This window comes from Pteropus vampyrus, unplaced genomic scaffold (genome assembly GCF_000151845.1).
Source record: "Pteropus vampyrus isolate Shadow unplaced genomic scaffold, Pvam_2.0 Scaffold489, whole genome shotgun sequence".
Lineage (NCBI taxonomy): Eukaryota > Metazoa > Chordata > Mammalia > Chiroptera > Pteropodidae > Pteropus > Pteropus vampyrus.
Window position 1 is genome coordinate 31,239 of NW_011889270.1, and position 12,544 is coordinate 43,782.

Sequence of the window (12,544 nt, forward strand, 5' to 3'; positions counted from 1 at the left end):
GGCGGTCGCCCCGCCCCTTTCCCGACGAGACGCTGGGGACTGCCCGAGCTGCGCAGGGCCGCCGGGGTGAGTGTCCGCGAGGGGCGCGCGTCGCGCAGAACGGGCCGGCCGGGGCGGGGACGTCGGCCGGCAGAATGCCTTGTGGGGGCCCCGGGGACAAAATGGCGGCGGGGTACGCTCCTTCACCCCCTTTCTTCGCTTGGGAGTGTGGGCGGAGAGGGGCGGGAGTCGCTGCTGGGGGAGGGGAGCCGCGGCCGCCCGCGCGGGCCCGGCGGTCCCCTGAGGAGGACGGGGGCGAGGTGGGCAAGCGCTGTCAGGGTGTGGGGGCGGGGGTCACCGCACCCCTCCCGGAGGCGGCCCCGGCGGCGCGAGTCGCCCGACGTTTTTGGAATGTCCAAATTGCAAGGAGTTTGCGGAGGAGCCGCCCTGCTGGCCCTTACCTGACAGGTGCTGGCTTCATCCGCTCGTTCTCAGAGGGGTTTGCCGCGCTTGCCCGACACCTGTCCGGGAGGCGGGGCCGGGATGGCGTCTTCCGTACACGGTGAACCGAGGCCTCGCACCTTGCGCTTCATTCACGCCGTTCCGCGCCGGGAGTGACAGGATGGTTAGAAAACAGGCGGCAAACGCCCTCGAGCGGCGCCTGCTGCTGTCACGTGGCTCCGCCTAGACGGTGCGGCTTGCTGCAGAGGTCGTCCGTATTCCTCATTCTGTGTGCGCCAAGTTACTCTCCGTGAAAATAGCTGTTCAGTGTAGCCATCTTACTGAATAGGAATTCCATGTATATATGATTTACATTTTGATTTCACCGACTTTTGCTATGCCATGCTCATAAACAATCTGCAGTAGGCGGATAGAGGAGGAGGTTATGCTCTTTTTATGAATGGAGAAACTGAGATTTAATGAAGTTATTACTTGTACCAGGTACCAGGCTGGTAAACGGTAGATCTGGGATTCAGCTTTCAGACCTAAGGTAGATAGTTTGACCATTAATCCGCTCTGGTGTATGTTGGTGCTCTGGCCCTTGTATTTTTTTATGTTAACTATGACTTTTCCTAAAAATGTGTTGGGTGCAGATTGCCACATATTGTAATGATCCGAATAATATCCAGTGAAAAATTAATATTTTACTTAAAGAGCTAATCTTTAATGTGATTTGGAGTGTCGTCTTTATGGGAGGAAGTGTGATATGATGGCTTTGAAAGCAGACTGGTCTGAGTTTGAATCCCAGCTCCATTACTTGTCCTTTGGCAGATTACTTCATTTTTCTGGGGTTTAGTTTCCTCATCTGTACAATAGGGAAATATGATCCTCATAAATTTGTGGATAGTAAGTAAACGAGGTGTCTGTAAGCATTCGGTACTGCTCCTGGCCTGTATTATGTCCTTGACAAATTCACACTCCTTTCCTTCTTTCTTCACTCTCTCTTAAACTATAATTTTTAATTTTCTATGGTTGTCCACCTGCTGGATTATGCATGGATGCATAATCAATGTTACTGTACAGATGCATTTATAAATAACTTTGGTGCCTGCGGTCCGAAGGATATAGTGTTTTCAACAGAGATTTTAAAAATGTTTATCCTAGTGCCTCAGACATTTAAGAATCACTAAAAGGTCGATTTGATATTGACTTTATTAATACCTTCATTTAACTACTTTACATGAATGTTTTAAAGATAAGATGAAGGGGCTTGAGATTCTGTTATTTCTTTCAATCTCATAACCAACCACAATCCAATCTAATTTTCAAGTAGAAGCAAAAATGTTTTGGGAGTCACGTGGACATTCTTTAAACCCTTAGAAAGTGGTGGTATTTCGTATTTAGTGGGAAGTCAAACAATTCTCTAGTGGTACAATCTGATATGAACTGTGAAATTGGCATTTCTGAAATTGTAGTAGTGAGAACTGCAAATGGCTTATGTAACAAAGTAAGTCGTTACTAAAAATCTGTTTCCAGTTTTATGCTGGGATGCTAAACCTTTTTCACAAACTTGTTTCATTTTGACAGTAGATCTTATGGAATATAAACAGAAAAAGTCTGCAGTCCATTGGTGGAACCAACCTCAAAAAATGATTAGGAGGAAATGATTTATAAAAAGATTTTTTCCTATGTGACATGAAACACTAAAGATTTCATGAAGCTGAACGTGGTTCCATAGTGTAGCGCTTAGCACGTCTGCTTTACACGCAGAAATTCCTGGGTTTGTGCCCCAGGGTCAGGCCTGGTTAGTTCTTGGATGGGAGACCGCCTAGGAAGACCAGGTGCTGTAGGCATAAATAAAATTTAAAAAAAAGATTTCACGAAGCTTTGCTAAAATAATCACTACTTTTAAGTAACTTCTTAAACTACTAAGTCCATTATATACTTTGAGAACATAGGAAAAATAGATAATAAATTACTATGTTCTGGGTTTTATATGCTATTTATAAAAGTTATTTCGGTGTCCATTATGTGTCATATGGTAGTAACTGGTCAAAACTCTAGTATGCTTTCATTTCACTCTGTACTGTAGATGTTATTCTCTTTACAAAAGAGAAAACTGAATTTCTGAGGGATTAAGTTATTTGTTCAAGGTTGAGTAACTGATGACTATAATAATTGGCTAAATTGAGATTCAATCCTGCATCGGTGTACGCTTTCCCACTGTGCCATGTTGATTCCAGCATATATGTTTCTCATCTAAGCCTTCTGACGACCTTATAAGTTAGGAGTAGCCTTCATTTTTTTCCAAGGCTATGTGCCCTTTTCTTTAAATCGGTTTTATTGAGGTGTAATTTTCATACAAAAAAACGCACCCACTTTTTAAGTGGACAGTTCAGTAAGTATTGACATATTTGTACATAGCCATGAACTACTACCACAGTCCTGATGTAGAAAATTTCCATTTCACAGAAAGTTCCCTTGAACCCTTCTGAGTCCTTCCCTTCCAACCACGGCAACCCTCTTTTGATATTTCTCACCTAAGATTAGTTTTGCATGTCCTAAACATCATATAAATGGAATCATTCAGTGTGTATTGTTTTGCGTTTAGTTTCTCTTTCTGAGTATAATGTGTGATATTGATCCATTTTGTTGTGTGTATCAGTTCATTCCTTTCTGTTGCTTTCTATTCTATTACTCGGATATACCACAATTCACGTATCTCTTTGGTTGATTTAAGTTTTGGGATATTATAAAGCTGCTTTGAACATTTGTATATAGGTCTCTGTGTGGAAAATATGTTTTTATTTGTTGGCTAAATCCCTAGCTTTCATTTCTATAGATGAGAATACTAGTTCTCAGAGAGGATAAATGACTTCTCAAGGTCGTGTAGTGATTTGGTTGACTCCGATGCCTCCACATAGTCTTTCTACTATATCATGCTTTCCCTCACTTTTTTGAGGTAAATAATATAGATGAAGCGGTCTGGGAGTTCCGATGAAGATCTCTGTCCATTGGGGATGTCAGAGTAGGCTTTGCGAAGATGACTTTTGTACTGGCCTTGAATTCGTAGGCTTTGAATATGTGCAGGGTGAGATAGAAGGAACATGGCAAGCAAAGATTCTTTAGCATGGGCTTCATTCATTCGTATTTACTTCATGCCTACCCATTGCCGAGTACCGTTCTATGCTCTGAACTATAGCGGTAATAAAACCAGCAAACATCATGGAGCTTACATTCTCGTTGTGAGAGATGGGACAATACGTTGACTACGTAAGATAAGGTGATAAGTGCCCTGGAAGAGAAGTGGGGTAGGGAGTGCCGGTGCTGGGAGTCAGGAGAAATGGGTTGCAGTTACTAAGAGTGCTAGGGAAGGCCTTACTGACCACACCGTGTGAGCAAAGATGGAGTATCTCAGATGGGGTTCAGCAGGTATACAGCCTTGAGGTAGGAGTGTGTCTGGTATATTGGGGACATAAAGAGGCCAGTGTGGCTGGAAGGGACGAACATGAAGGTGGACAGGAATAGGATGTGCGGTCAGAGAGGTATGGGGAGCTGGAAAGTTTAAGGTGTGGTTAGGTTACTGCAGGGACTTTGGCCTTTACTCTGAGGGAGATGGAGAGGCATTGGAGAGCTGCGAACAGAGGGACTGCATTTAAACAACATAACGGCTTTACTGAGATGCAATTCGCATATCATACAGTTCATCCATTTACAAATTAGGTTTTTAGTGTATTCAGAGTTGTACAATCATCACCATAATGAGTTTTAGAACATTTTCATCATCCCCCCAAAGAAACCTGTACTATTAGCTGTCATTCCTGTTTTCTTCCGACTCCCTAGTCCTAGACAACCAATGATCTATTTTCTGACTCTCTGGATTGCCCATTCTGGACACTATGTATAAATGTAATTATGCTACACGTGGCCTTTTGTAACTGGCTTCTTTCACTTAGCAGAAGATTTATCCATGTTGTAGCGTCTACAAGCACTTTCTTCCTTTTTAAGGCTGGATAATATTTCATTTTCTGAATATCCCACTGTTTTAATATATCAGTTGATGGACATTTGAGTGGTTTCCACTTTTTGGCTATTATGAATACTACTGCCGTGAGTATTTGTATGAGTCTTTTTTGGACTTATGTTTTCGTTTGAGGTGCTGCATTTAAAGGGAGCAAATTCACTTGACCAAACATACATGACCTCAGCTCTCATCCAAGCAGGTTTGGTTCCGATTGCTGCCTGCTTTTCTTTGTTCATTAGCTCTTCTCACGGGGTTAGGCCATTCTTTCTAGCAATTTCCATGAACCATGTGTTCTATCTAGTTTTGAATTTCTTTGAGTAAAGATTTGACCACATTAAGTAATTTACCTGAAAAGTAGAGTCTCTTCTGTGTAGAGCCTTATGTCATTGGTAATTAAGATATTCTGACAAAAATCTCAGTTTTTGAAAGTTCCTAAGGAGAAGTTACACAGGATTTTATATAATGGGTTGGGATTTGTTAGTGAATCGATTCAGCGAAAGCAGCATTAAAAAATATTTAAAAAGTAGAATAGAGAAGGAAATATCAGAGTCCTCTCATGTAAAACTTTCATTTCAGTTAAATGTGTGTGAACTGAGTCAGGACATAAAGTGTGTGTGTCTGTGTGTGTCTGTTTATAGATGGTAGTAAAAAGAGTTTTAAGCCTCTGGGTGGGGGTAACATGGACTGTTCATGTAATTAACACTGTTTCTCTTCCATTTAATTTTATTTGGAGAGTTGGAGTATTTAAAACATTAACAGGCCACATAGAGGAACAATTTTATTTTTTACTTAATTTGATGAGAAACTTGTGAGAATGGGATTTGTATCTTTTATGAATAGATATGATTTCCTGACAATGTTATGACTAATAGTACATGTATATTTTATTATAGGAGTCACACCCCATGGGTTTATGTGGTAAATGAGCATAGAAGATAATTAAAGAATGATGGTAAGTGATCGAACTATCTTAAACACTAACCTTAGTTTTTTTTTTTGGCCTCCCTCTTTATTTCCTTTCTTCCATCTATGTTCGATTTATAATCTTTTTTGATGTAGTATTTGTTAAGAGATATTCCGTGGAGCACATTTGTTACAAAGCACAGAAACACAGTGAACGACTGTAAATGTGTATTCAACCTGCGAGCCCCAGACCGGCTCCTACCATTTGTGGGATCTAGGGTAGGAATACAAACAGAAGCCAGCTTCTTTTATGTTTTTTAATCTTAAAAATTAAAAATCAATCCATGCTAACAGCTTGACTTGTTTTCCTACCCAGGGCCTAGCCAGCTCTTAACAGAGCCATACTCTCCCTGGAGCAAGCAGTGTGGAGGTTGGGCCAGCACAGTCTCTGGATCTGGGATAGGGGCCGATGTGGTGAAACTCCCCAGAGAGCCTGGACAGAGAGGTCCCCCTCCCTCACACTTTTCTAACTCAAGTTTTTCAGGCCGTTCTAAGTATCTTCTTAAGCTATCCATTTTCCATGAGTTACTCAGGAAGAGGAGGGAATGCAGTTTATAGGGGAACCCAGTCTGCCTAGATACCTCCTTCGAGAGATTCGGGCTGTCCATTCTAAAACAAAATTACATGTTTTCCTCTCAGGTTTCCTAGCACAGGGTCTGTGATTTGCCTCCTTCCTTTTCCTTGCCAACACTTTTTTTTTTTTTTTTGATCGTAGCCATCCTAATTGGTATGTGGGTAATCATTTTTACTAGTTTTTGCTTTATCCTTTATTGCTCATATTTTCAAAGAGAAGATACATATGCACATATGCATATGTATATTATGTATATTTTCATCATTCTTTCTTGAACCCACAGATATTATAGTTTCATACCTTGGTTTTCTTCTACTTAGCAATGTACTCTAGAACATTAGCAATCTCCATTCCTTGGTATAGCTGCATAGTTTTTCTTGTTGATTTCTGTTATTTTTAAACAGCTCTCCTGGGCAAGGTATAGTAAAGCACTGCTTATCTGCCAATTGTGACTCTAAAGAAAGTGGCCGGAAACCTGAAAGTAAATGAGGAATGCATATGATCATCCACAACAGAATTCCGAAACTACTTTGTATATTAGAATCCAACAGATAAGTAAATATAGTTTCCCTAATGAGAGCTAAGTTTCTTACTGTTGGACAAAAAAATTATAGTTAAGAAAAGGGGAAGGCTAAAATGGTGTGGGATTGATACCAGAGGTTTTAGTATTAACTCATGGTTTTTAATATCCCTGTGCAGATAGATACAAAAATGTAGATGTGTGTATTGTGGGTGAGTGCATAAATATAGTTCCTGTCATTTCTCATGATTCTGTGGGTTGATTGGTGGTTTTCATGCCGTGCCTGGGGTGCTGGGATGGCAGCAGTCATCTGGGGCTCGACTCGGCTGGAACATCCATGGTGGCTTAGTGGATGGTGTCTGGCAGCTGGACGTTCACCTGGGGCTGTCAACCAGAATGCTGCCTTACCCGGTCTCTCTACTGGTGGCTTGGGCTTCTCTTGGCCTGATGACGGCATTGCAGGAGTGAATATCCCAAGAGGGAGCATTGGAAGAGACCCGGGTGGAGACTCCAAAGCTTCTTTTGAACTGGTCTCCTAAGACATAATCTCAGAAGTTATGCAGTGTTACTTTCACTTTCATTGGTCAAAAAGCAAGTCACAGCGCCAGATTCAAGGGTGACACAAGGGTATGAATACTAGCAGGCGTGGTTTTTTGAGTGGAAGGGGTATCTTTGGAGACTAGCCGTTACACCGATTAATGCATATATTAGTTTTTGCTCTTCCACATGTTTGGTTCGCTCATTTGGCTTGTTAACTCCTTTAGGCCTCATGTTTCTTTGTATTCTCCTCAGTGTCTGCCACAGTGCTTCGCACATAGTAATTGCCCAGTAAACGTATTGTTGTCTAAAACTCCGAGGAATGCTACACAGACCAGGCTGGCAAGAACTCGGAGAGGATGAAGGCACCCATTAATTGAACTGAGATTTGGGTCTAGGCCCAGTAGTGAACTTTTTTCAGAAAGAGGCAGATTGCCCACAAAGAACGAAGGGTTAGGCGAAGAGCTGACGTCCTCCTGCTGATAGGGATGCTTTAGAGCCCCTTTCTTTTCGTAGATATTTGGCTTATAAAAACAGGCTGTTTTCATATAGCTTTCATTAGTGGAGAGTTATTTTCCTTTACATTACTGGACCTGGCTGCCACTGCCCAGGGTCTTGGTGGGCTTGCACCTGTAGGCTAGTGTTGCTTTCCACTGGTTGGGGCTAGAGTAAGCAAGAAATTATACACGTGCTCGTGTATATATGCACACACACCTATTCATATACGTACACTCATTGTGTGCAGTAGTTTGAGTTTTAAAATTTGCTGTTTAAACATGTCAGAGGAATTATTGTTTAGATCCCAATTACTTGGAGATAAAATTATGCAGTGGAAATTTACAGCTGAGTGGAAATTTACTTTAACATTATCTCTAGGGGAAAAATAGGGTTCTTGAAAGCATTTTATGCCGCAGAGAGTTTTCAGGGGGAATGTGTAGCATGTTTGTTAAAACCGATCTCTTCCATGCCTTGACCTGATGATATGTAAGAGGTGGAGCTGCAGGGGGTACCAGCAGTGTTTGTACGCATCAGGAAACTTTTTCTAACCTTAGATTATATATATTCTTTAAATTGTTGATTTTTAAATTGTAAAATTCAGCCTTTTTAGAACTAAAAAAGATCTGTGACTTCCTTTTCTCTGTTTAACCACCTTTCCAATCCCAAATTAGTCTTAAATGTTTTCTTTCTGAGAAATATGAGAAATAACGAATTTGTTTACCAAATATATTTTACATGTTGACTAATCTCATAATCTAGTAAGTACTCTGTTTTCTGTACACAGGCTTCATTCCAGCGCTCTAATAGTCATGACAAAGTGAGGAGAATAGTCGCAGAGGAGGGTCGTACAGCAAGAAATCTAATAGCTTGGAGTGTTCCACTGGAAAACAAAGAGGATGATGGTACGTATTACAAATAAGTTTCATTTTGTTGGAAATTGGAAGGTTATATTTAGATCTAAAGGGTAGATAGTCTGAAAACTGTTTGTAACTAGGACTCTTGGGCGAATTAATAATTCTTAGCAGAATAAGTTATTTCGTGCTCTGGTGGTTTCAAGATGGTGGTTTGCTAACCACATTGTTTCTTTATTTCTCAGTTGACATTCTAATGTAAGAAGGGGCTTTCCCTTTTCTCCTTTCTATATATAATTTAGAGTAAGTATTTAAATTTGTATGGACTCCTGGTTTTTTATTTAATGAGTTACAAGCCATCACTCTGTATTGATGCTTAGATTGGTCTAGGTTTGTCTAGTGGGAGACCTGTTAAGCTGCCTCCTGTTTCCTTTTGACGTGTTCTTTGGACTTTGAGACCATCCCCACACGTCAGGATGTTTCAAGCTGTACAAGAGTTTTTACCTGTGTTTTATTCTTATTTACTTTATGTTTACATTTTTAAAAACATTGTAATTTTTTTTTAAATTTTATATCATTTACTTTCTCTTTTTACATTTATACCTGATTCATTTATAGTTTATTCTTAACATATAGTGTGAGGTGTGGATCTGATCTAATCTTTTTCCATATGGGTAACAAGTTGCCCCAGTTATTTGAGATGCCATCTTTGAATTTCCGTATGTATTTACATTCTTTTTCACTAGTCTTTCTATTTAATTCATGTGTGAGTGCCACACTAGTTTTAATTATGGAGGCATTATAGTATTTAAAAATATCTGTTGGGACTACTTCTCCCTGGGTAGCTTTTCTTTGTCAGTCTTTCTAGCTATTTTTAGAAAGCATTATTTTGAATCAGAAAAACTTTGCAGTAGAGGGGAAATTAAATTATCTTTTTAAATTTAGCTTCTAACTAGCTAAAATTTTCATAAGGAGCTTACTATTTATTTCTTTGATAAAAAAATATTAACATTATTTACTACAAAAGTAACAACATAAACCCTAAAAATGTTTACGGTTATTATGTATTAAGAATGTTTTGTGAAAATTTATTTTCCATTTTCCATGAGTTACTCAGAGCACAAAATAATCTGAAGATGTTTTTATTTAAGTCGCTTCTATTAAAACCACATAAAAAGCAGAAAAATAGCAGTAGTGAATCATGTCTATAACTTAATTTCGCATATAAATATGTAAAACATTGGCCAGTACAATTTTAAGGCTTCATTTATATTTATTGCACAATAATGGAACTATAAACACAGAGAATTAGAACTTTCTGAATATGCTAATGATAAAGGAAGAATGTTAACTCCATAATTTTTGATAAAGATTATTTTATATTGCTGAATCTGCTAATTATAGAAAAATCTTTTGCTTTTATTGAAAAACAGCTACTTGTTTTTTGGCTACAATATATACTCAGATATTTCTGAGGATAATAATTCAATTTTTAAAAGTTCTCATCTGTTCTTTGTTTTATTTGTTTCCTCTGCTACTTGTTCTAAGCTGGTTATTCTATTGGACATTCTAAAAATTCTCAAAAGCCTGCTGGTACATTGTTTTCTTTAGTGAGAGGGTGAATAAAGGGTTGTGTAGGTGAGTATAGAGCTCTTCATGCTGATCAAACAGTGGGCAGGCCCACTTGTGTGCAGGTAAACTGTGGGTAGGTGTCACTGTATTTGTACTGCTTCAGGGCTCCCGGCCCCAAATTAGTTTGCCGAAAAGGGAAGTTACTTTGTTGTAGGTAATAGAATTCTACTCCTGTTTTGAATTGCTCTCAAGAATAGTGATTATAAAACAGGAGTTAGTGTCTTTTTATAAAACAGAGCAAGTGAGAAATGTATATCTAACTGCAAAAGTACGAAGAACTGAAAACCTCCCTTTTCAAATGAAACTGTGTATTGCATAAATCAGATTAATTAATCAAAACAGAAAATACTGAGTTTTATATAGTGAAAATATATTCTTAATTTTATTTTTGAAATAAAATTGAAATTTAAATAAGTATTTTACAGACCTGTATACGTATGTTGAGAAGTATCACTAACTTGACCTTGTTTTCAAATAGAATATCTGACTCCTCTAAGAAGTTGATTAATCCTGTTCTGAGAAAGCTGTTCAGTGAAAGCAGTTGCTTGGAAATCTGATTTTTTATTATATCCATAGTTCATATTGACCATGTATAGATTGTACTGTTCTGTGGTCTCCGGAAGGAGATTATGTATTAATATGCCTGAATGATTTGTGTAGTGCGATTTTATATTACATATTTGTTGATCTGTATATTTATCTATTCTTGCATTGAAGGAAAATCTAAATGTCAAACTGGTGGAAAATCAAAGAGGACAATTCAAGGCACTCATAAGACTACTAAACAGGTATAATATATACAATTTTCTACTTGACTTTTTTTTTTTTTTAACTCCTACAGCACCTGGTATTCCTAAGTGGTCTCTCATCCAAGTACTAACCAGACCTGACCCTGCTTAGCTTCAGAATCGGGCATGTTCACGGTGGCATGGCCTTAGACTCTACTTACTGAGTTTTAATTCCAATTATAAAATCTACTTTTTCAGGATTTGAATATTGTATATTTTACTTTCATGTATAGCTTTAATGTAACATTCTTTAACATTTATACAGTGCTATGTGCCTAGCTTGTACTAAATATTTTACAAATACTAATTTATTTGCTGCTCCGTAATCCATTGACGTAGGCATTATTCTTATTTTCATTTACAAATGGGGAAACCGAGGTGTTAAGTCTTTTAATATTTGGTGGAATTCACCAGAGAAGCCATCTGGTCCTGGAGTTTTGGTTATTATTTCATTTTCCTTACTAGATTTTCTCTTACATCGTGATTCAGTCTAGGAAGGTTATATAATTCTAAGAATTTACTACTTCTAGGTTGTCCGATTTGCTAACATATAGTCTTTTGTAATGTTTTCTTATTATCCTTTGTATTTCTGTGGTATCACTTGTGACTGACTTCTCTTTCTTTTCTGATTTTGTTTATTTGAGTCTATCCTTTTTTTGTTCCTTAGTGAGTCTAGCGAAAGAATTGTTAATTTTATCTTTTTAAAGAACTATTTTTTCTCTTGTCCTTTTATTCTCTTTTCTTTCGTCTTTTTTGTCTATTTCATTTATTTGCTCTGATTTTTACTATTCCTTCTTTTGACTTTGGGCTTTGTTCTTTTTCCTAGTTTCTCTAGGTGTAAGGTTAGATTTTTTGAGACTTTTCTTTCTTCTTGAGGTAGGCCTGTGTTGTTACAAACTTTCCTCATAATACTGCTTTTGCGGCATCCCATAGATATGGGTTTTCTATTTTCATTTTCATTTATCTCCATATATTTCTTTATTTCTCCTTTGATTTCTTCGTTGACCCATTGGCTCTTCAGTAGCATGTTTTTTAATTTCCACATATTTGTGATTTTTCCATCTTTCTTCTTGTAGTTGATTTCTAGTTCTATGCTGTCGTGGTCGGTAAAGATGGTCGATATCATTGCAGTCTTAAATTTATGGAGACTTGCTTTGTGTCCCAGCATGTGGCCTATCCACATGCACTTGCGAAGTGTGTGTATTCATTTGCTTTTGGATGGAATGTTTTGAATACATCTGATAAGTCCATCTGGTCTAATGTATCATTTAAGGCCGATGTTTGCTTCTTGCCTTCCTGTCTTTATGATCTATTCATTGGTGTAAGTGGGGCACTAAAATCTCCTATTGTGGTACTATCAATTTCTCCCTTTAGATCTGTTAATAAGTATTTTATATATTTCGGAGCTTTTAAGTTGGATGCATATATATATTAGTAAATATTACATATTCTTGATGAATTGTCTTCTTTAGCATTACATATCGTCTATATTTGTCTCTTGTTACCTTTTTTGGCTTGAAGTCTATTTTGTCTGATAAAAATATGGCTACACATACTTTCTACGGATGCCATTTGCTTGGAGTATCATCATCTACAGCTCTTCACTTAGAGTCTATATTTGTCTTTGAAGCTGAGTGAGACCCCTGATGGCAGTATATAGTTGAATCTCTTTTTTAATCCATCCTGCTGCTGTGCCTTTTGAGTTGTGAGTTCAGTCCTTTTACATTTAAGGTAATT

The 12,544-nt window shown here is 38.3% G+C and overlaps 1 protein-coding gene across 1 annotated transcript in view; it reads left to right on the forward strand.

Moving 5' to 3' along the window:
• Positions 1 to 6: 6 nt before the first annotated feature.
• Positions 7 to 12,544, forward strand: part of SCAPER (S-phase cyclin A associated protein in the ER) — a 189,909-nt gene continuing 177,371 nt past the window's right edge. The window contains exons 1-4 of the mRNA XM_023524721.1: positions 7 to 66; positions 5,338 to 5,396; positions 8,321 to 8,438; positions 10,737 to 10,807. Of these exons, the coding sequence (XP_023380489.1) occupies positions 5,391 to 5,396; positions 8,321 to 8,438; positions 10,737 to 10,807 (195 nt within the window). The 5' untranslated portion in view covers positions 7 to 66; positions 5,338 to 5,390. The remainder of the gene's footprint in view (positions 67 to 5,337; positions 5,397 to 8,320; positions 8,439 to 10,736; positions 10,808 to 12,544) is intronic.